The following is a 25,357-nucleotide window of genomic DNA, read 5'->3' as shown; positions in this document are numbered from 1 at the left end:
TGTACTGCATATCCATGTACTGTATATCTATGTAATGTATATCCATGTACTGCATATCCGTGTACTGTATATCCACGTACTGTATATCCATGTACTGTATATCTATGTACTGCATATCCATGTACTGTATATCTATGTAATGTATATCCATGTACTGCATATCCATGTACTGTATATCTATGTAATGTATATCCATGTACTGTATATCTATGTAATGTATATCCATGTACTGTATATCTATGTAATGTATATCCATGTACTGCATATCCATGTGCTGTATATCTATGTAATGTATATCCATGTACTGTATATCTATGTCATGTATATCCATGTACTGTATATCCATGTACTGTTTATCCATGTACTGCATATCCATGTACTGTATATCTATGTAATGTATATCCATGTGCTGTATATCCATGTAATGTATATCCATGTACTGTATATCTATGTAATGTATATCCATGTACTGCATATCTATGTACTGCATATCCATGTACTGTATATCTATGTAATGTATATCCATGTACTGTATATATATGTACTGTATATCCACGTACTGTATATCCATGTACTGTATATCTATGTACTGCATATCCATGTACTGTATATCTATGTAATGTATATCCATGTACTGTATATTTATGTACTGTATATCCACGTACTGTATATCCATGTACTGTATATCCATTTACTGCATATCCATGTACTGTATAGCTATGTCATGTATATCCATGTACTGTATATCCATGTAATGTATATCCATGTACTGTATATCTATGTAATGTATATCCATGTACTGTATATCCATGTACTGTATATCTATGTACTGCATATCCATGTACTGTATATCTACGTAATGTATATCCGTGTACTGTATATCTATGTGATGTATATCCATGTACTGTATATCTATGTCATGTATATTCATGTACTGCATATCCATGTACTGCATATCCATGTAATGTATATCTATGTAATGTATATCCATGTAATGTATATCCATGTACTGTATATCCATGTACTGTATATCTATGTACTGCATATCCATGTACTGTATATCCATGTGCTGTTTATCCATGTACTGCATGTATAATATGTGTGTGTGTATTTCCATTGCAGGTAGCCTAGCGGTTAAGAGCAGTGGACCAGTAACCAAAAGGTCACTGGTTTGAATCCCTGAACCGATAAGGTGACCAAATCTGTCGATGTGCCGTTGAGCAAGGCACTTCATTTCTCCTGTAAGTCTCTCTGCTAAATGGCTAAATGTCAATGATGTAAGTCCATGCATGAATGTACAGTATGTGTGTTTGTATGCGTTGGGTCGTGCGGGTGAGTGTGCATGCTCACCAGTGCGACTCTCCCCAGGGGAAATGTCCTCAGAGCTGAGGTATGAGCGGTCATTGTAGGTCTTGTGCAGGTCATCCTCTTTCTCCTTCTCCTGGAAGTACTCGAAGCCATCAAACATTGCCTCCACTTGCTTCCTGTCCACATCGCCTGGACAAGCACAACACCCAGGGGCACAACGTGTGAGGCGGTGGGATATTTAAACAACACCTACAGGTTGGCATTACTTTAACATGAAGTAAGGAAAATAACAGAAAATGTTGAATGAGTGAAACAGCTAGAAAGAGTGAGAGTTACAGAGTGAAAGAGTGAGAGTTACAGAGTGAAAGAGAGGAGAGGAATAATTCTAAAATGCTGATCCAAAATTCAGACAAGTGTTCTTTCAGTCATTCCTAATTCTCTCCCTCTCTAATTTCTCCCTCCATCTTCTTCTCTCCAGGTGTCTACTCCAATCCCTCGTTGGCTTGTCTGGGTGCCACGGTAACAAGGTTTGTTTCTTAGTCTGAGGAGCGGAGGAGGGTTGGCAGTGACACTGGCGTGCAATCCCAACAATGACCGGCTCTTCCACACCACTATGTGTCCTGATGTCAAGAGCACATTTCAGCGCTTCACACACTAACACACAATCTGACAGACGACTCACACACACTGAAGTACAGACACACTGAAAAGCATACTGAGAAACACACACACACACACTACGAGACAGAGACAGGCTCTTAGTCACACACAGATCATCATCAAAGAGTCCAGACATAGAGAGAGAGAAAGAGAGAGAAAGAGAGAGAGAGAGAGGGAGAGCAACAGTTAGTAGGCTTGTAAGGGTTACCTTTGGGGCAGGTCTTGCAGCATTGTCCAGGTAGCAGCACTGGGTCATCACAGCTAGGCTCAAGACAGTCCTGCTTGATGTTCTTACAGCTCACCTTTCCCAACACCTTACCCTTACGACCCCTTTGCTGAAAAGAATAGATAGAAAACAACAACTGTTCATCCACGCTGACCTCAACTCTGTATCAAACAGGCCTGATGATATTTGTTAAATGGGGTCATTTTGGGGGCACTAGGATAAGGAGATGATTTTGGTAATTGATTTGTTTATAATTAATGAGTTAATTATTTGATGTCCAATTTCTGTCCATTGATAGTACTAGGCCCATTTGTGGAAAAGTACCCAACTGTCATACTTGAGATAAATTAAAGATACCTTAATAGAAAATTACTCAAGTAAAAGTGAAATTCACCCAGTACAATTCTACTAAAGTAAGTCTAAAAGTATTTGGTTTAAAATATACTTAATTATCAAAAGTAAATGTAACTGCTAAAAGTAAAAGTATAAATCATTTCAAATTCCTTAAATTAAGCAAACCAGACAGCAGCATTTTCTTGTTTTTTAAATTGACGGATATCCAGGGGCACAATCCAACATTTAGACATCGTTTACAAATTAAGCATGTGTGTTTAATGAGTCCAACAGATCAAAGGCAGCAGGGATGACCAGGGATGTTCTGTTGATAAGTGCATGATTTGGACCTTTTTCCTGTCCAGCTGAGCATTCAAAAAGTAATGAGTACTTTGGGGTGTCAATGAAAATGTACGGAGTAAAAAGTACAATATTTTCTTAAGGAATGAAGTAAAAGTAAAAGTTGTAAAAAATATAAATAGTAAAATACAGATACCCCAAAACTACTTAAGTAGTACTTTAAAGTATTTATTCTTAAGTACTTTACACCACTGCGTAGGCCTACAGTATGGATCCACTATCCAAGATTGACATGTATTCTACTAGGCTTGTTGTTATGAAGGGTATTACTTACTGTCTCACAGTAACATTGGACACAGTGCATGACCCCAAACGGCTCCCCGAGGTCAGGGTGCCAAGTGTCCTCCAGAGAATAAAATCTTCCTCCGAATGAACATCCTGCAATCAGACCAGAAGAACCCATTAAGACAACAATACACTAGCAGTTGGTACAGTCCACATCTAAATGTAAAACTGGTGAGTAATGTGAGAGCCAGGCCTATGCACTTGACAATTGGATGTGTACTGGACAGTTCACTGCAAAGTGAAAGACTGCATATTCCCACAATGGTGTCAGACAGGACGACAAAAATAGTATCCTGTGCAGCCAGACTGTGGATGTTTGACAGATAATTAATTCCGCGGCTGGTTGGGTGGATGGACTGGATACCAGAGCTCACAGGCGCATCCTGTTTCATTTAAACGGTGCAGGGGGCCCTTAAATTAATATAAAAATACCATTCACAAAACAAATACCAAGCCATTTGGATAGAGAAATACAAGGAATGCGCTTTTGGATAGCCTACCAGGGGCTATGTAATGGAAACGAATTGACGTGTTTGGTTTCGAGTATTTCAAATGATTGGAAAAGTGGTATTAATAAAAGTATTACATTATAACAAAGCCTGAATAAAAATAGCCCCAGGAACAAGTGTTTGCGCCACAACCCTCCCCTGCCGAGCTCCATATGGTTGCATCCCTCCCACGTTTCAAGATACCGCAGTCACCTTAGCACCTCAGGCCCACCACCGCAGCCTGGGGGTGAAGCTCCCGGGTTCCAAGGTCACTGCTGTTCATTTGATATTGTGCGGTTGCCGTAGCTGCTAGCTAACAACCTGGTTCGCATTATTCTTTCATTAAGTGACTACACTTTAAACAATCCAGTCGCGTTAGAGTTAGACAGATCACCAAGCTTTCCCGCACAACTCACTGCAATTTAAATCACTGCTTGGCACAGCCAGAGAAGGACACTAAATAACTGCAGTAATGGAATGGAATGTCGATTGATTACAGTTTCCAGGATTGGATAAACGTTATTAGTGGCAGTTGTTAATACACCGCACTAACGCCTTGACTTCTCACTCCCATGGTCTCAGTGGGCCTAACAAGCAGTTTAAAGCCCTGCATGTGAACCAGATGGCTTCTCAGTGTCTATGACTAATATGTTTTCTGCAAGTTTGTTCATGAAGTAACCATAACAGTGGGCAGGTTGAGGAAGATGCAAGAAAGAAAAGATTGGGACGATAATAAGGAGAAGAGGTCTGATCCTGATCCAGACACTTTGATATACAAAATGATAGTTTAATGACGATCTTAAAAAGCTATAGACATATCAGGCTATACATTCAAACGTATATTTGGCAGATTAGCAAACGAGCACTAGGCTAGACTATAGAGCTGAGATGCCCCTGCCAGAATTCAAAACGCAGCAGGAGTCATTATAGGTAATTCTTTGAATTCAGATATTCAGCCTGAAAATAGGCGACTTTGACTGAAGTAGAAAAGGCATCTTGGCTCACCTGACATGCCCTTGGATGTTAAAGGCTCCCTCTCCGACTGGATGGGCAGAATGGGAGACTTCAGCCGTGAGGCCAGTCCAGAGTGCAGCCACGCGCAACTCATCACGCACATCAAGGAAGTCAGCGCTCCGCGGGTCTGCATACTGGAGAGGGGCAGCATCCAAAACTCGCTCCGGTTTCTCTTTTCCTTTTTTGTTCTTGAAGCTTTCACGTGTAGGTAAGTTGTCACTCCAGTAATACACCTTCCCTAAATGATCATGGATATGTTAGCATCCAAGTCACCAGATAGCCTATTCGTTGATGGTATTGAATATTCCTATTCAGAAAATTAAGTCTCCCAAGTTATGCGAGAGAGAAAATCAGAGAAAGTGACGAAAGAGTTAGTAGGTTTTCTGAGGCAATGACTGTACCAGCCCGGAAGCGTATGTCCCGTCCGTGCGGGTCCCTTCCCACTTTATACTTTCCCTGACACTTGGAGCAGGCATCGGCAGGGAGGGGTGAGAAATAAAGGAGTGGGTGGGGTTAGATGAACGTCCTATACCTAGAGCCTATACCGCTATCTCCAAGGCTTTAACCTACAGTAGGCGAGGGCGGAATGTGTTTCTGTGTGTCTGTGTGCAGCATTTTCTCTATTTATACAACTGCGTCTGGAGTTCAGACCTAAGTGACTTAACAGAAACAAATGAACATAGTTTGAATAGTTCATGCGACGTGTTTCAATGTATGTTGGTCCTCTATCACAGAATGGCATTTTTTATTTAGCTATTTATTCATTTTGGGCCATATTAACTTCAGCTTCAAATAACCACCATTCCTACCTGAACAGTCGTGCGTTTGTGTAGCCTATTTGTAAGCCAACGGTTCGATTGAACTCCTATGTCGTTATAAAGTTACAACTCAATGTAATCCTGTTTTGGATAGTGTAGGACTACTGTTCTAGACCTCTATTTAGGCAAAGTTTCTGCCCTTCATCCGATTCACATTGAATAAGAATGTCTGAAGTCATCGACAATATTGACTCATTATTTACTATTTTGTTTATAAAAACGTTATCGTGTTGTTATCAAAGTGAAAATGATATACAACATTTTATTTAGGTTTGATGTAAATTGAGCAATATGCTTCACACTCCTCCATGTTCCATTGGCGCGAGAATGTGTTGGAGAATGCTTTCAAGAGGCTTCAGTCTTGGTCCATAGGGAAGCATCACTAGCGCTCTGCTGGTCAAATTTATATTACTGTAGTGAAGTGCGCAAAGAGATTTATTTGAGGAAGTTCACAGCAAGGGTCTCGCCAATCAGTCAGTCTGTGGAACAGTAATCATCCCCCAGTGAGTGCAAATAAAGGACAACCACCACCATTAGACAGAATAGGATGATAATACAGTAATGATAATAATAATAATAATAATAATAATAACAATAATGGCACATAATAGCTCATTTAAATCTTTGCTTATTCATTTGCTTATTGTAGCCTAAAGGGTCACCGACTGAACACTGTGTGCGTTTCTTTCCCAAAGTCCCAAACTACCCCAACGAATAATAAAACAACCAAAATAAAGTATCCATAATTGAAGGGGGCTTGGGGGCCAGGCTGTGAATCAGGCTGTTTGGGGGTCAGGCTGTGAATCAGGCTGTTTAGAGAAGAACCATATATCTATCACTGATTGTAGCTTTGTCTGTCGCGCTCCGGAAACTGCGCGAGCCTCTCGCCTCCAACCCCTCCCCAATCCATCCACATGCTAAACATGACGATATGCTCAATGGCGATAACCTAACCCATTCAATAAGAAACCAGCACGTCTCCTATTCTGCCCGAGTGACCCTAGCTCTAACAAGGGCTATAAACAAGGACTATGAAAAGGAAGGAACAGCAAAACGATGTCTCGAAGCATATATGCCTACATCCAAAATTACGTTTTCTAAAGTGTTAGGTAGTGCTGTGACATTATGGCATTTTGGGTAACGGTTTTTGCAACAAACAAAAAATTGTAGGCCTAATGCATCATAATGCATCTTTGAAAATATGACATCATACCTAATGCATACAACACAGCTTTGGTGACACCCCTGTCTCAAAAACAAATGGTTTTGACTGCTTGCAACTTTTGGAAATAAAGCTTTTCCTCCCAACCGTGCCATCATGTAAAAATCAAAACTGCTATTCACTATACTATATCTACTTGCATAGGAGGTTGAATCCCCTTCTCCTAAAATTAATATATTAAGACAATGATGTCGATATATATTTTTTGTTCACGGTTATTGTCCATACTTGTCGGATACATGATTATATGATGATTGTGGCAGCACTAGTCTTAGGCTACTTTAATCTAATTGCATCCTATTTTCTGCATCCGTTTGTATTTAAAGGCTAGTTCCCCATAGCCAGTGTAGGTGGAGATAGAAGTGAATGTGGGAACCCCTAAATATCTGTCAATGTATTGGAATAGAAAATCATGTATATTGTCCCCTTGTGTATAGGCTGTAGAGAGACATTGTAGCCGAAATTGAAGAGTAAATAAACATTGTTTAAAAAGTACACATCTGTTCTTCAAATGACACGCCAGTTTCTGTTGAAAGTACATAAAAAGTTCACACACATACTTACACATTATTTATATATATACATATATTTAAAAAAATTATAATAATACAAATACGTGTGTGTATATATATATATATACACATATATATACACATATATATACACATATATATACACACACGTATTTGTATTATTATTATTTTTTAAATATATGTTTTATTCTGGACCCCGACATTGCATGTTCTGATATCTCTTAATTTCTTTATTTTTATTTATTTGGGGATTTGTGTGTATCGTTTTGTATTGTTAGATATTACTGCACTTTTGGAGCTAGAAACATACGCATTTCGCTGCACCTGCGATAACATCTGCAAAATATGTGTACGGAACAAATAACATTTGATTTGACTTAGTGTATTGTATGTGTGAGGACAAAGTGTATGTCACATTATGTGGCTGTGAGAGACTTCCATTGAGGTGAATTAATTCACACCCGGGTTCCCCTCTACTCCGTTCACGGCGCGCACCCGTGAATGGAATCGATGATGGTCTATTTGCACTTCATCACTGAGTGATAACCGCCGCTTTTATTTAATGTTGGACCGACCGATTCATTACATTGGGTATCAAATTGTCTATTGGAGCTAACACAACACATTTATTTATATTATACGAGTCTCACAGGGTAATGAGGGGAGCTTTTGTGTATTGCCCTACACGCATGGCTTGCTATAGGTGCACTTTTCTGAACTCCAAAAATGATATATGTGGATGTGCTTGAGATCATAAAACATTTGGTTTACAGATTCTGGGTGTTGTAAGACATTCTTTAATGTTGCCATATTATTGGGTCTATTGTAAAACCTCCTATTATTTGATATCTAAAACAGAAGGATTCTGGGTTGAGGGTTGAAAAGTGTAGTTAGCCCATCTCGGTAGATTGTGTAGAGTTTGCCCTTAACTGTAGATTTCAAAAATAGTATCCCTCTCGCACTAATTTCAAGAATGAAAGTAGCCTAGCCTGGAGTTTACAGTCGTTTTATGAGCGAGTAAAGTTACAATTCTGATCAGACAAAACCTACTATAAACCAGACACCATGTCTCTTTATAGTTAAAGTGTTGTCCAATATGTTCTCCCTGAAGATAGGACACACTCGAAGCCTAAAATAGGACCATATCGAAGAATCAGACGCCTATGTGAGAACATGTTGGTGCTTTTGATTACGCAATCATGCCTCTTCTCTGTGTATTTGCTGTTGGTGTCGAATACAGACATCAGAAAGTGCATAAACGCAGCAGCGCATGTTGTTTCATTTGCGTACTACCCCAGAAACCTCGTCCCTCCCTCCTCTTTCTGTCTGACTGGCACACATTCGGGACCGCATCCTGTTTGCTGGCTGGATTATACTGGAGGTGTGAATATACAGCGAGGAGGGGGAGCAGGGGACTCATGATAGCCTAGCAGATGTGTACCAACCGGTTACAGGGCGCCCCCTGACACCACCTGTTCCACATCACCGTTTTATGTACACTGATCACATGGCAGAACTTGACAACGAGGTCACTGTACAATTTCTGTCCTACTTTAATGCACGCACATTTAACCCCCTGTGGCACCTGAGAGATTGAGCTTTTTCGTGATGTATCTCATTTCAACCTACATTTCTGACTCAAGCGTAAGTGTCGTGAAACAAACCAGAACAAATGCGCTGAATGTAGTATGGAAATCTGTTCCCCTCGCGCTCTCATTGGACCACTGCTCGCGTTATCAAGTACAGACATAGAGACGGAATTTTGTTTCTTAAGAATAGATCAGAAAAAAGTAAAGTTGCTCACTGATTAGTCAGTTCGCTTTTATGGAGCGTCGTCAGAAATACGATGACTCATTTTATTTTACCCTTGTTGAAACCGTTAATATGACTCTTGGAGGTGGTGGATATTATTTAGCCTAATGATGGAAGAAAAGAACATGCTAGTGATTGAATAACCATGCCAGTGTTTATAAATTAAACGTTGTATAAATTATAACATATAAAGTATGTCCGAACTAATCGGCCAGAAGTAATCATCTACATTGATTCATTATGAGGTCAATTAAAACCAGGATGTGTCTCGAGGAAGAACCTTTTACTGCCTCCAATTTGGTTCTTAATGGCAACTGACAGAACAACAAAACGATAAGGGATGATGTCTTTATAGCTACTGTTATGCTGATGTAGATAATGATGGTAATAAGACTAACCAGGCCCACACGACTTGGTCTTGTCAGGCTAATTCTTGTGTTACTCCTAGCAATGGAAAGTAGAGAACACCCACTCAAAATGTAAATGCCGGTCTGGTTAGAATTTATGTTTATTCATGTAATGAACGCTCGGAATCAATTAGCAGACCCTGCCCGAAACGGCGAAATGAAAGCGAACAGGGGATGTGCGAATTGAATTGTTGCTCTTGTTGTATTTTTCTCACAATCCATTTCCGAGGGTTCCTTAGATAGAGATTGTGTGAGTCTAATTATCGCCCTCCATGCAATTAGCGACCAGAAGCCATCTCCAAACACAGTAGGCCTGGAAATGTGGTAAGGGGGCCACAACAAAGCTTGTCTTTGACGCCTTGGATCCACCTGTGATTTCTCTCACTGCATGTTTGTAGAATTGCCTCGCTCCAAGTCGCCACTGTAGCAGCCTACTGTATTAGGCTATAGCTGATACAGTAGTTTAAGCCTAGGCTTAATTATTTAATTTTACCAGACCGGTCTGTCCGTTATACTACTGTAATGAAACAACCGGGAGCAGGTCTCGAACCCTCGACCTTCTAAGCCCGAAGTCCGGCGCGCTATCGACTGTGCCGCAAAAGCATGCTCGTGAGACAGAGTCGATTTCCGCGCTTATAAACCCAGGGTCGTTACACTACTATAACTCGGCCTACACTTTGGCGCCAAAAGGGTAGCATAAAAGTCTATTTGGTTGTTCTTTTCTACAGCTGCTCCCATGTTGCTTACAGATCTGTTCCCCCCTCGATAAGCAAACACCAGGCTTGAATCACCCCCCCCCCCCAATCCGGCAGAAACACCATTACTGAGCGCCTTTGAATTCTGCATCATCCGCATCTAATTTTGTTTATAAGAGTGAAATTACTTCCGCACTTTATTTTAAATTGATAGTTCTCAAGAGTCGAGGACCCATTTTGTTGGTTGCACATTTTTATTCCTGCTAAAAACCTTCTTTTTTTTACAATGTGATTTACAGCTGATTTACAATCTGGATGATCTGACCAAATGATACCAGTGTCCGTTCCAGAACATGCAAACAGCAGAAAAAGAGAAAAGAGAGATCATGGAAAGACAGGATGGGACAGAGGGAAATCCCTCTTTAATACTACTTCCTGGTTCAGATGACCAGACAAATAATGTTGCAGTAGGATTGAATATCACTATCAAGTGGACAAACAATCTAACATTTCTGACTTATTCCTGCTCCAACCATCTCTCCACCTGCTACATTTCTATAAAGGCCTACTCCTTCCCTTTATCTTTCTCATTCTCTCTCTCCCTGCCTGTCTTTTGAAGTCGTTAGGGTCCGTCCTGTGGTCATCAGAGGTCTTCTGGGCCCAGCCCATGCATGCATGCACCCCCCCCCCCCCCCCCCCCCCCCCCCCCCCCACAGACACACACACACAAACACACGTCCTGCGGGATAAACGTACGTTACCACCTGTCTTTGTGACCCTGAGTCAATACTGGTAGTGTTACCGCCACTGACTACCACGCCTCACATCCTCACACACACACACACACACACACACACACACACACACACACACACACACACACACACACACACATCCTCACACACACACACCACCACCATCCGTATCAACCCTACTGTCCTACAATCAACCCCCACACCAGAGTGTGGGACCCCCAGTGAGACATCCTCCTAACACCCCCACAGAGTGCTGGCCCAGCCCCAAACCTCCAGGGGTTGTGTAGCTGAGAGGAAGCCCAGCGTCCTGGGGAGAAGTCACAGAGAGTTCTTCAGAGATGGGAAATTACACATGGAAATGGTCATCCAAACATCAAACTCATCCCAAAGAGTTGGTGTGTTATTCACTTTTCTCCCATCATACAGCAGAAGAATGGTCCTTCCATCTCACAAGTTTATCCCAAATTTGTCACACATTGTCATGACCAACCTTGTGACAACCTATTTGCAATGTGACGATGTGACAGCGTGATGTGGTAGCAGGTTGCTCCTATCACCAGCAGGGTAGAGGCCCATCATTGTACAAGGTACTACACTCTGTCCTCCATATGTCACTCTGCCCCAGCCTCCTTCCCCTCTTTCCCAGAATGGAGAGCTGCTCCTGGGCTGAGGCTGAAGCTGAGGCCTGGGCCTGGTTCAGCCAAAGTGGAGCAGGATGACCCAAAACTGGACACCAGCCCTGAGTCAGAATCTGACACCGCCAGCTCCTCAAACTTCTGGATGACCATCCGTACAGATCGGAAGGGCATGTCTCTGCGCCAGCGACCCCCACCAGCTCCAGTAGGCCCTCTATAGTCGGATGCTCGGCTGAGAAAAACGTGGGGTGGAGGGGGTAGGCCACAGTGGAGCCTCAGCCTGCCCTGGCCCAGCCCCAGAGCGGGACGTACCCCAGCATGGCTGAAGCGAGTTGGTAGGGTGGCCAGGTGCTCCTGGGTCAGAGGGTTGTGGAAGCTCAGCGTCCCTCCACCCATGTTGAGGAACAGCCCTAGGGTCTTGATCTGGGGTGGCACGACACATAAGGGCTCCCGACGGTTATCATACACAGTGGAGAAGGACAAGCCCCGCCTTTCCAGCCACCAGCCGCAAGCATCGTCCAATGAGCTCACTCCTGTATGGAAAATAGGAAAGGTGGTTGCTTTCTGTGTCACAAAGAAGACATCATGGGAAATTATGTCTTCAAATATTGTGCCAATAAACTTTGCAATGTCACCATGAAATAGGATAGTCTGTATGCCTGACTGTTTTTGCACTCAACAACGCTACTTAGTTGTTGCCTTAGTTGGCCTGAATAAAAACATGTTGATTGGAGTAGAGACAGACTGGCACCCACACACCCACAGTGTTTCCCCAATATGTATTTATCAGCGGCAGTGCGTGGCCGCCACAATTCTTTTTTCTTCATATAGTTATATATGCGCTACCATTCAAAAAAGTTGGGGTTCTTAGAAATGTCCTTGTTTTTGAAAGAAAAACATTTTTTTTGTCCATTAAAATAACATTGATCAGAAATACAGTGTAGACATTGTTAATGTTGTAAATGACTATTGTAGCTGGAAACGGCTGGTTTTTAATGGAATATCTACATAGGCGTACAGAGGCCCATTATCAGCAACCATCACTCCTGTGTTCCAATGGCACGTTGTGTTAGCTAATCCAAGTTTATCATTTTAAAAGGCTAATTGATCATTAGCAAACCCTTTTGAAATTATGTTAGCACAGATGAAAACTGTTGTTCTGATTAAAGAAGCAATAAAACTGGCCATCTTTAGACTAGTTGAGTATCTGGAGCATCAGAATTTGTGGGCTCAATTACAGGCTCAAAATGGCTAGAAACAAAGACCTTTCTTCTGAAACTCATCAGTCTATTCTTGTTCTGAGAAATGAAGGCTAGAAATTTTCAAGAAACTGAAGATTTCGTACAACACTGTGTACTGCTCCCTTCACAGAACAGAGCAAACTGGCCCTAACCAGAATAGAAAGAGTAGTGGGAGGCCAAGTACATTAGAGTGTCTAGTTTGAGAAACAGACGCCTCACAAGTCCCCAACTGGCAGCTTCATTAAATAGTACCCGCAAAACACCAGTCTCAACGTCAACAGTGAAGAGGCGACTCCGGGATGCTGGCCTTCTAAGCAGAGTTGCAAAGAAAAAGCCATATCTCAGACTGGCCAATAAAAATAAAATATTAAGATGGGCAAAAGAACACATACACTGGACAGAGGAACTCAGCTTAGAAGGCCAGCATCCCAGAGTCGCCTCTTCACAGTTGACGTTGAGACTGGTGTTTTGCGGGTACTATTTAATGAAGCTGCCAGTACGCCTATGTAGATATTCCATAAAAAATCTGCCGTTTCCAGTTACAATAGTCATTTACAACATTAACAATGTCTACACTGTATTTCTGATCAATTTGATGTTATTTTAATGGACAAAAAATGTGCCTTTATTTCAAAAACAAGAACATTTCTAAGTGACCCCGAACTATTGAACTATAGTGTATGTGTATGTTTTATTATAATGTATACAGGGCTCTCTGGTAAAATAGATGTTTCATCTCAATGTGACTCTCTGTTTAAATGAAGGTTAAATAATTACAAAAATATATATATTGTAGTGTTTTTGCAGACAGTATTGTAATAAAAGTCAGTTTTTGGTTTATTATCTTTGACATAGCAGTGGGGGCTTTGTCCTTGAGGAAATCTAAAGGACAAAATACTCAAAGAGCAAATTTTCCATAACCTGTAGGTAGGACTAAGGTCTGAACAGACAGTTCAGGGCTTCCGTAAGGAACACAATACATGGACTATAATTGGCATGTAGGTTTCTCACTTATGGGTGGAACATATTAGGATATGGGGGAGAGGAATGAGCAGGGCAAATTAAATACTGTAGTATATACACTATAGTAATTACTGTAGTGTTTTTGCAGACAGTAGTGTTTTTTAATGTAGTGTTTGTGGTCTGTAGTACACCGTAGTATTTACTATAGTATTTTACAGTATACTACACCATTCTGTAGTAAGTACTACACATAATAGAGATATACTACAGTGTGTAGTATAGTATTCTACAGTATAGTACAGTTTACTACTGAATTCTATAGAAAGTACTGTAGTATTCTACAGTAAACTGTAGTATTTTTCATGTGAGATAGGCATGAGTGAGCAATAATATGTGAAATACCAATGCGGTTCCCATCCCGTATTACCTCGCTAAGTATCCCTATTCCCTAAGTACAGCTCTGTCCACAGTGCCAGTCATCATGGTCAACAACCACTAATAGGTATTTGGCCTGACTCCCTACAGTTAATGATGAAGCTGCACATTTCTGTCATATTTAATGCAAATCAACAGATTGTTTATGGTTTGTTGCTGGGCTAAATTATTAAAGTTTTCTCTTGTTTACAGAGAGCAGATGTCCATATGCCTTGTAAGCCAAAATTAAATTGTTCAATAAAAAATGCAATTGTTTAGTGGTTCAGCCAAGCGCTGGTATATCCCTGCTGACATCCTGTTCACCACTCGGTGGCACCACAGAGCAGAGTTGAAGGATGTGAATAAACTTTATGTAGGACAGAGCCTGTGTCCTGTGTGCGGGTGCATTTGCACAAGACTGCCTGTATGTATTCGTAGGCTACAACCGCCACATGATTGGGTAAGAAATGTAGCCCATGGAAATTCATATTTATCTCCATCAGTAGGAATTTATCAGCATGCCAGAGGCTAAGAGTACTATTATCAATGCAGGGATTTGTACTTGTTCTGCCACTACCAGTAAATCATGGCCAGGTGAATTAGGGTGCACTTCCTCACCTATCCGGTAGAGGGTGCTGTTGCAGACATCCACCTCCCAGTAGAACTGACCCCTGACGATGACCACGTCCCCACACACCTGAGGGAGGGGCTGGGGGGCAGACTCCTGGGATTCAGTGCTCGTTACTGACCCTGTGACCCTGTTTCCATGATGGCGAGAGGGTAGTGGCGGAGGGCTTGGTCCGTGGAAGGTCACAGTGAGAGAAGAGGTGGAGAGATGGAGGGATGGAGCAGCAGCAGAGGGGTCCAGGGTGAATGTCAGACCTGGGAAGGGAGAGATGAAGATGAAAGAGCAGGTGAAACCTGATTTCCTCTAACCAGGGGCATTGCAATTAATAACATTTGTATTTTTACTCTTCTTCTACACAGTATATCAAGACATCCTTGGATAAAGAGTCTTGCATTGGACTCACTGACCTGAGACAGACTGTTCCATCTCCTCCTCTCGTAGGTCTATAGTACCCTCCAGTGGTGAGCCTGCATCCATGGATACGCAGAGAGAAAAGAGAAACAGACAACACAGTTGGCACCATTTAAAGCCTTACTCAGTAAAGCATGTAGGGAAGTAAGCCTGCCAGATTCTCCTTAACCCACTTCATTCTCCCTTTCCCATGAGGCCTGCCAGTATTCAGAGGAACTAGAAGCCCAACACCGTGAAGAGTAACAGCAACAACAATAACTGCCTGGCATGTCTCCCAGCTTAAACCTTGAGCTCACATGTGTCTAACCTAGACTAACTGTCAAGGTGCCATTTCACTCACCATATGCAGCAGTGATCTGGTCCGTGACATCCTCTTTGTCTCTGCCGAATGGATTCCTCTGCATGTGGGATTAGTGGAGGTGGGGTGGGAAGGAATGGGAAGGTGTGTTAGGGAGGCTTAAGTCACTGGGTCACTTGGAAGGTGTGACCTGTATGCATCCAAAGATTGAATAGGGCAATGGGAAAAGATTGTGCTTCCATAAGGCTTGTGTGCCTCTCACTTGTCTAAAACAAAGATGAAATAAGCCTACCTATCCAACATGAAAAGAAAAGAACAAGCTTAGTTACCTGTGAGAAGGCCTTCATCCCTCCTTCCGCCTGGTCCCCAGCACTACTGGCTGTCCACCCAGGGGTCAGGGTGGGGTCAGGGGGCAGGCAACAGGTGGCAGAAGCCCACTCCCAGCATGGCAGCTCCACAGGGTAGCGACAGCAAGGGCACAGCACAGCACACACAGGCGTACTGGTAGAGCGGTGGTGGGCAGAACAGGTGCCACCGCGGGAAGCATGGCACACACCGTCCCCTTCCTCATCCAGTACACATTGCCCTGCCCCCTCTACACATCGCCCTGCCCCTTCTCCACCTCCTACACAGCGCCCACACAGGGTATGGGAGCATGGCAGGAGAAGGGCAACGTCAAAACCACGCCTACAGGACGGGCATAGAGAAGATTTAGCCAAATCATGATGACCCTCCTCTTCTCCCTTCTCTTCCTCTTCCGCCTCTTTTTCCTCCTCTTCTTCCTCACCCTGCTGCTTGTCGTTCTTTTGTTGTGTTCCGTCAAGACGGGGTGGTGTCCTACGCATTATTGGCAGATGAAAAGTTGAGTTGAATGCATTTATAGCTCAATATCATATGACATTTGTCATATTGTTTTTGCCTTCGACAAAGCAAAGGTCAGCATAGTGAACCTGTATCTACAGTCAACATGTACTGTCGATAATTCAGTAGTAAGGGGGCCATCCCTGAATCAAGTCTTTAACCATTACAGTATTCCGAGAGCCTTGCCTTGGCCAACACGAAGGACACACGCTCTCCTATCCTCCTTAGAAATACACAATGAGGAGAGATCCCCCACTGTACAAAGATATCCTTTTCTAGTAGATTTCAAAAGAGATTTTTCCTCAACAGGTCACAAAGATATCCAACTCTGGTAAATCAAAGATCCTCTTCTTTGACAGATCAAAGATGTCCCCCAAACAGATGGATGATGGATGACACAGCAGGCTGCATTCACACGGAGTGAGATGTTAGAGCTAGACATATTTCTGTCCTTTTCTTCTGCCTCACTTTTGGTGTTCTATCTATCTCCCTATGCTGATGTTGAGCATGCTGTGCTACGTAGGTTGGCAAGACAGACAGAGGAAAAGAAAATAAATAAAACAGAGAAAGAGAAAGGCAAATAGGAGAAAGAGAGAGAGAGAGCAACAGCCATAGAAGAGAGCAGGCTTTTATTAGACACTCATTGCTTGCCGTTGCCATGGTAATGGGCTTCCATAAAGACGTCAGTAAAGCCGGCCCACTGAATGAACACACACACACACACACACGCACACACACACACACACACACACACACACACACACACACACACACACACACACACACACACACACACACACACACACACACACACACACACACACACACACACACACTAGTGATTCATGTAATGGTCACACGCAGACACTCATAGACACTAATTTGTCATGCAAACCTTTTCCTTTCTGTTTCCCTCTCTCTGTGTCTCCTCCTGTACTACGTGGATTCTCTGAAAGGGGTTTTGCTACATGATGTGAATTTAAAGATCTGACCCAGCTCTATCACCGTGGGTACACTTTCTGTCTGTCTCCATATGGGCTGGTGGGGTCATTGTTCCCCGGGCCACTCCACAACACTAGGACCAGGTTGGGGTCAGCTAAAAGTGGGCTTCTGGGGTGAAAGGGTGCAGGATGGAGGAGGGGTAGGAAGTAGGAGGAGGAAAGAGGGGAAGCAGGAGGATAAAGAGGGAGCTCAGTTGGTAGAGCATGGCGCTTGCAACACCAGTATAGTGGATTTGATTTCCGGGACCACCTGTAAGTAAAAATATATGCCCCTATTTGGATAAAAGTGTTTACAAAATGGTATATATTATTATATATACTGTATAATATAGGAGGACTACTGCAGCTGGGCAGAGAGATAGGGGGCTTATCTCTCCACTGAACTATTTCTAGTGTCTTTCACTCTAAACGCCAAGCACTGATTTTAATCCAATCTTGATATCAGCATAATTCACAGTGTGTGTGGCAGGAGTTGGAGTAGATAATGTAGGTGGCATGAGAGTGCTCAGTGCTGACCAAACCTGCACGCAGTTGTCACGTTCGTTGTACAGAGCGGACCAAGGCGTAGCGTGAGCTGAGTTCCACATACTTTATTATATAGTGAAACTACCAAAACCATAAACAAACATAAAACGAACGTGAAAGCCGTAGTGCTAAACACACTAACACAAACAATTTCCCACAACCCAGGTGGGAACAATGGAGAACTTAAGTATGATCCCCAATTAGAGAGAACAAACATCAGCTGCCTCTAATTGGGAACCATACCAAGACCACCAACATAGAAGTGAAAAGACTAGAACACCCCCTAGTCACGCCCTGACCTACAACACCATAGAGAACCAAGGGCTCTCTATGGTCACGGCGTGACAGCAGTATGCATGTCCAAAGGCCATTTCTTAGCAAGCAAAATCCAGTGTGGTAGATTAGGCTATAGCCTCGATACATTCAGATACATTATCAATATCCTAGGGATTAGATTATCTATTAACCCATGAAAGGGAATTGAGTTTGCCTAGGCCTACTCACAGGCATAATGACAATGTAGGAAATAGATTATCAAACGATAATCATATTATTTTATCTTTTTTGAGCTAAAAGAAAACCGGTTTGTCTTGTTCTATTCAGATTTGTTTTCCTGTGCACGTATCCCGTTTCATACCGCTTTTGGGAGAGTTCTCAGGGGGACATGTTAAATTGTTTCGCTTATGTGTGCACCGTAGACAGGGGGACAGCCAGCCGTGGAATATAAGAGACTTTAATCCCTTTATAACGGTGTCACAAACTCCTATGATTTCCCTCCTGGATTAAATGGAACATGGGGACGAGCACCATGGAATAAAAGGCTGCTATTGAGGGGCGTCATGCGCACAGGAGCGAGTTATGGCTTTAAGCAGTGGGTATCCAACTGCGCTTTGCAATAGGCCTATCATCATAAGATACTAATACACATGCAATGTGAATTATTTATGTTTTTGTTATCAGCGTGGTTTATTAGACCCCTCAAGTGATGATATATTAAGAGAATAAGTATATGCATGGTGAAAATTTGACCTTTACTGAAAATGTGACACACTAACATAACATGTGACATACAAAGGGGAATTGTGTGCATTATTCATTGACATGCATTTCTTTATTGGAATACACTACATTACCAAAAGTATGTGGACACTTGCTGGTCGAACGTCTCATTCCAAAATCATGGGCATTAATATGGAGTTTGCTGCTATAACAGCCTCCACTCTTCTGGGAAGGATTTCCACTAGATGTTGGAACATTGCTGCGGGGACTGGCTTCCATTCAGCCACAAGATCATTAGTGAGGTCAGCACTGATGTTGGGCGATTAGGCCTGGCTTGCAGTCGGTGTTCCAATTCATCCCAAAGGTGTTCGGTGGGGTTGTCAGGGCTCTGTGCAGGCCAGTCAAGTCCTTCCACACCGATCTCGACAAACCATTTCTGTATGGACCTTGCTTTGTGCACGGGGTATTGTCATGCTGAAACAGGAAAGGGCCTTCCCCCAACTGTTGCCAAAGAATCGTGTAAAATGTCATTGTATGCTGTAGCGTTAAGATTTCCATTCACTGGAACTAAGGAGCTCGAACCATGAAAAACAGCCCCAGACCATTATTCCTCCTCCACCAAACTTTACAGTTGACACTATGCATTCGGGCAGATAGCGTTCTCCTGGCATCCGCCAAACCCAGATTCGTCCGTCGGACTGCCAGATGGTGAAGCGTGATTTATCACTCCATAGAACTTTTCCACTGCTCCAGAGTCCAATGGCGGTAAGCTTTACACCACTCCAGCTGACGCTTGGCATTGCGCATGATGATCTTAGGCTTGTGTGTGGCTGTTCGGCCATGGAAATCCATTTAATAAAGCTCCTGATGAACAGTTCTTGAGTTGACATTGCTTCCAGAGGCAGTTTGGAACTCGGTAGTGAGTGTTGCAACCAAAGACAGACGATTTTTACGCGCTTCAGCACTCAGCGGTTCAGTTCTGTGGGCTTGGATGGCCTATCACTTAACAGCTGAACAGGTTGCTCCTGGACATTTCCACTTAACAATAACAGCACTTACAGGTGACCAGGGCAGCTCTAGCGAGGCAGAAATTTGACAAACGGATTTGTGGGAAAGGTGGCATCCTATGACTGTGCCACATAGAAAGTCACTGGGCTATTCAGTAAGGCCTATCTACTGACAATGTTTGGAGATTTCATGGCTGCGTGCTTGATTTTATACACCTGTCAGCAACGGGTGTGGCTGAAATAGCCGAATCTACTAATGTGAAGGGGCGTCCACATACTTTTGTATATATATTGTGTGTATTTTAAAATGTACCCCAATACATATTTTAGGCATCTGACTGATGATCTTTCCTTTGTGCAAAACAATAAACATGTTTAAGGAGAAATATACACATCAGTTTCATAGTAAATATTCTATTTGGTATAATTGTTTTTGTCCAACTTTGTCTTATGGGCCTATCCTTTTAAGGTCATACATAGAAATATCATGTTAAGACTTGCCCAATAGAATTTTGAACTTTGATTTTATATATGGAAGATGAGATATCTGTTATGGTCTTTTGTTGGACCACAGGGATATCAGAGAATGGAACTTGGCATTCTTTTTGTTATTGAGCAGAACTTGTTGAAGCAAGGAAGACCAGCTCAGTTCCCCAGAAGAGTGTTGGGTAATCTATGGACAGTAATACAAATGTGCCAATTCTCAAGATACAGTGTGAGATAACACTTGGCTTGGCTCCTGTGTTAAAAGAGTTGCAAAAAAGTCTCCAAGAAACACCCTGCGTAAGAAACATTAGGCAGAAACAGATTGTGTAAATGTGGTCAAATCTGGAGAAACAGAGGCCATCTTGGTTTTAGTCTGGGACACATTCACCATTGTAATCCTAGACCTAAATAATCTCTGCTCTTCAATCCTTTAGGACATCTACTCCTGCTGTTGCTCGTGGTTTCTTCTAAGGTACCCAACGTCCAAACGAGATCAATCGACTTTGTGTGAGACACACATGCCAGGAGAAACATGAACAACATGAAGGACCTGGAAGTTGCCATGGTGAGAGACAGACTTACACATTGTGTGTATCTTATCTGTTTTATATATACTGAACACAAATATAAATGCAACATGCAACAATTTCAAAGATTTTTACAGAGATATAGTTCATATGGGATTGAATTAAATCAGTCAATTGAATTAAATTCATTAGGTCCTAATCTATGGATTTCACTTGACTGGGAATACAGATATGCATCTGTTGGTGACATATACTGTACCTTAAAAATATAGGACTCACAATTGGCCTCAGGATCTCGTCACAGTATTTTTGTGCATTCAAATTGCCATCAATAAAATGCAATTGTGTTCGTTGTCGTAGCTTATGCCTGCCCATACCATAACCCCATTGCCACCATGGGGCTACTCTGTTCACAACGTTGACATCAGCAAACCGCTAGCCCACACAACGCCATACACATGGTTTGCGGTTGTGAGGCCGGTTGGACGTACTGCCAAATGATGTTGGAGGCGGCTTATGGTAGAGAAATGGTAGAGAAATTAACATTAAATTCTCTGGTAATAGCTCTGGTGGACATTCTTGCAGTCAGGATGTCAATTGCACGCTCTCTCCAAACATGAGACATTGAGGAAAATAAGAACAATCCAAAATTTATTTTTGATACTGTTGCAAAGCTAACTAAAAAGCAGCATTCCCCAAGAGAGGATGGCTTTCACTTCAGCAGTAATAAATTCATGAACTTCTTTGAACTTTGAACTTCTTTGAGGAAAAGATCATGATCATTAGAAAGCAAATTACGGACTCCTCTTTAAATCTGCGTATTCCTCCAGGGCTTAGCTGTCCTGGATCTGCACAGCTCTGCCAGGGCCTGGGATCGGGAGAGACACTTAAGTGTTTTAGTACTATATCTCTTGACACAATGATGAAAATAATCATGGCCTCTAAACCTTCAAGCTGCATACTGGATCCTATTCCAACTAAACTACTGAAAGAGCTGCTTCATGTGCTTGGCCCTCCTATGTTGAACATAATAAATGGCTCTCTATCCACCGGATGTGTACCAAACTCACTAAAAGTGGCAGTAATAAAGCCTCTCTTGAAAAAGCCAAACCTTGACCCGGAAAATATAAAAAACTATCGGCCTATATCAAATCTTCCATTCCTCTCAATTTTTTTTGAAAAAGCTGTTGCGCAGCAACTCACTGCCTTCCTGAAGACAAACAATGTATACGAAATGCTTCAGTCTGGTTTTAGACCCTATCATAGCACTGAGACTGCACTTGTGAAGGTGGTAAATGACCTTTTAATGGCGTCAGACCGAGGCTCTGCATCTGTCCTCGTGCTACTAGACCTTAGTGCTGCCTTTGACACCATCGATCACCACATTCTTTTGGAGAGACTGGAAATCCAAATTGGCCTACACGGACAAGTTCTGGCCTGGTTTAGATCTTATCTGTCGGAAAGATATCAGTTTGTCTCTGTGAATGGTTTGTCCTCTGACAAATCAACTGTACATTTCGGTGTTCCTCAAGGTTCCGTTTTAGGACCACTATTGTTTTCACTATATATTTTACCTCTTGGGGGTGTTATTCGAAAACATAATGTTAACTTTCACTGCTATGCGGATGACACACAGCTGTACATTTCAATGAAACATGGTGAAGCCCCAAAATTGCCCTCGCTAGAAGCCTGTGTTTCAGACATAAGGAAGTGGATGGCTGAAAACTTTCTACTTTTAAACTCGGACAAAACAGAGATGCTTGTTCTAGGTCCCAAGAAACAAAGAGATCTTCTGTTAAATCTGACAATTAATCTTGATGGTTGTAAAGTCGTCTCAAATAAAACTGTGAAGGACCTCGGCGTTACTCTTGACCCTGATCTCTCTTTTGACGAACATATCAAGACTGTTTCAAGGACAGCTTTTTTCCATCTACGTAACATTGCAAAAATCTGAAATTTTCTGTCCAAAAATGATGCAGAAAAATTAATCCATGCATTTGTTACTTCTAGGTTAGACTACTGCAATGCTCTACTTTCCGGCTACCAGGATAAAGCACTAAATAAACTTCCGTTAGTGCTAAATACGGCTGCTAGAATCCTGACTAGAACCAAGAAATTTGTTCATATTACTCCAGTGCTAGCTTCCCTACACTGGCTTCCTGTTAAGGCAAGGGCTGATTTCAAGGTTTTACTGTTAACCTATAAAGCGTTACATGGGCTTGCTCCTACCTATCTTTCCGAGTTGGTCCTGCCGTACATACCTACACGTACGCTACGGTCACAAGACGCAGGCTTCCTAAATGTCCCTAAAATTTCTAAGCAAACAGCTGGAGGCAGGGCTTTCTCCTATAGATCTCCATTTTTATGGAACGGTCTGCCTACCCATGTGAGAGACGCAGACTCGGTCTCAACGTTTAAGTCTTTACTGAATACTTATCTCTTCAGTAGGTCATATGATTGAGTGTAGTCTGGCCCAGGAGTGTGAAGGTGAACGGAAAGGCTCTGGAGCAACGAACCGCCCTTGCTGTCTCTGCCTGGCCGGTTCCCCTCTCTCCACTGGGATTCTCTGCCTCTAACCCTATTACAGGGGCTGAGTCACTGGCTTACTGGTGCTCTTTCATGCCGTCCCTAGGAGGGGTACGTCACTTGAGTGGGTTGAGTTACTGACGTGATCTTCCTGTCTGGGTTGGCGCCCCCCCTTGGTTTGTGCTGTGGTGGAGATCTTTGTGGGCTATACTCGGCCTTGTCTCAGGATTGTAAGTTGGTGGTTGAAGATATCCCTCTAGTGGTGCGGGGGCTGTGCTTTGGCAAAGTGGGTGGGGTTATATCCTTCCTGTTTGGCCCTGTCCGGGGGTATCATCGGATGGGGCCACAGTGTCTCCTAACCCCTCCTGTCTCAGCCTCCAGTATTTATGCTGCAGTAGTTTATGTGTTGGGGGGCTAGGGTCAGTTGGTTATATCTGGAGTACTTCTCCTGTCTTATCCAGTGTCCTGTGTGAATTTAAGTATGCTCTCTCTAATTCTCTCCTTCTCTCTTTCTTTCTCTCTCTCGGAGAACCTGAGCCCTAGGACCATACGTCAGGACTACAGGGCATGATGACTCCTTGCTGTCCCCAGTCCACCTGGCCTTGCTGCTGTTCCAGTTTCAACTGTTCTGCCTGCGGTTATGGAACCCCTACCTGTCCCAGACCTGCTGTTTTCAACTCTTAATGATCGGCTATGAAAAGCCAACTGACATTTATTCCTGATTATTATTTGACCATGCTTGTCACTTATGAACATTTTGGCCATGTTCTGTTATAATCTCCACCCGGCACAGCCAGAAGAGGACTGGCCACCCCTCATAGCCTGGTTCCTCTCTAGGTTTCTTTCTAGGTTTTGGCCTTTCTAGGGAGTTTTTCCTAGCCACCGTGCTTCTACACCTGCATTGCTTGCTGTTTGGGGTTTTAGGCTGGGTTTCTGTACAGCACTTCAAGATATTAGCTGATGTACGAAGGGCTATATAAAATAAACTTGATTTGATTTGATTTTGATCTGTGGCATTGTGTTTTGTGACAAAACTGCACATTTTAGAGTGGCCTTTTATTGTCCCCAGCATAAGGTGCACATGTGTAATGATCATGCTGTTTAATCAGCTTCTTGATATGCCACACCATTCAGGTGGATGGATTATTTTGGCAAAGGAGAAATGCTCACTCAAATTTGTGCACAAAGTATGAGAGAAATAAGCTTTTTGTGAGCATGGAACTTTTCTGGGATCTTTTATTTCAGCTTATGAAACATGTTGCATTTATATTTTGGTTCAGTGTATCTTTACCATTTCTTTGATCCATCCAGATTGCCTGTAGTGGTTCAGACCAACTCCACTCCTCCCTTCAGCTACCCTGTGTCAGGACTCTAAAGGCATCCTGGGATCAGAAATCCCAAAATCGAATTGATAAATTCAAAGTTTTAAATTGATTGCGCGTTTGTCTCAGTCTTTGTGTGTGTGTGTGTGTGCGCGCGCGCGGAAGTGTGCGTCCCTAGCTACAGCAGAAGCGTGCTGAGGTGAGAGGGGCTCTGGGCGTATTGTTGTACAGTGTGGGGAGAATGAGGACACCAACCAAACTCAGCTGTCAGTTATCTTTGCTGGAGAGACTGGAGCATGGAATCACAAACTATCTGCACATAGTCACCAACCTGGACATCACGGTGAGATGGAGCTCGCTTGCACGCACACACACATTAATTCTTGCCAGCCCTCTCTCTCTTGTCAACTCTCTCCTATTCTCCCCTCACAAATACTTGACTGTGTGTCTATTGGTCCACAGGAAGACTTGACAGACCCAGATCCAGACCCAGGCTGTCCCAGCCAGCAGAGCCAGAGTCTGACCCAGGTGCTGCAGCTGTATGGCAGGGTGCTCCGGGGAAGCTGGAGTGGCTCTCCCTGGACCTCAGAGACACCT

The 25,357-nt window shown here is 42.8% G+C and overlaps 2 protein-coding genes across 2 annotated transcripts in view; both read right to left on the bottom strand.

Moving 5' to 3' along the window:
• The window catches only part of LOC129866104 (chordin-like), a 36,197-nt gene extending 19,184 nt beyond the window's left edge, over positions 1–17,013 (bottom strand). Inside the window, 7 exon segments of the mRNA XM_055939279.1 lie at positions 1,351–1,497; positions 2,177–2,303; positions 3,162–3,265; positions 4,666–4,862; positions 6,774–6,787; positions 15,836–16,351; positions 16,354–17,013. Of these exon segments, the coding sequence (XP_055795254.1) occupies positions 1,351–1,497; positions 2,177–2,303; positions 3,162–3,265; positions 4,666–4,862; positions 6,774–6,787; positions 15,836–16,351; positions 16,354–16,383 (1,135 nt within the window). The 5' untranslated portion in view covers positions 16,384–17,013.
• On the bottom strand, positions 10,860–15,825 carry LOC129866099 (fibronectin type III and SPRY domain-containing protein 2-like). The gene is made up of 4 exons (XM_055939272.1): positions 15,549–15,825; positions 15,205–15,264; positions 14,788–15,051; positions 10,860–12,084 (listed from the first exon to the last, which is right to left on the bottom strand). Exons 1-4 carry the CDS (start codon positions 15,610–15,612, stop codon positions 11,528–11,530), a joined length of 945 nt encoding a protein of 314 aa, XP_055795247.1. The 5' UTR covers positions 15,613–15,825; the 3' UTR covers positions 10,860–11,527.
• Positions 17,014–25,357: the final 8,344 nt, after the last annotated feature.

This window comes from Salvelinus fontinalis, chromosome 11 (genome assembly GCF_029448725.1).
Source record: "Salvelinus fontinalis isolate EN_2023a chromosome 11, ASM2944872v1, whole genome shotgun sequence".
Lineage (NCBI taxonomy): Eukaryota > Metazoa > Chordata > Actinopteri > Salmoniformes > Salmonidae > Salvelinus > Salvelinus fontinalis.
This window is presented reverse-complemented; position numbering and strand designations above follow the sequence as displayed.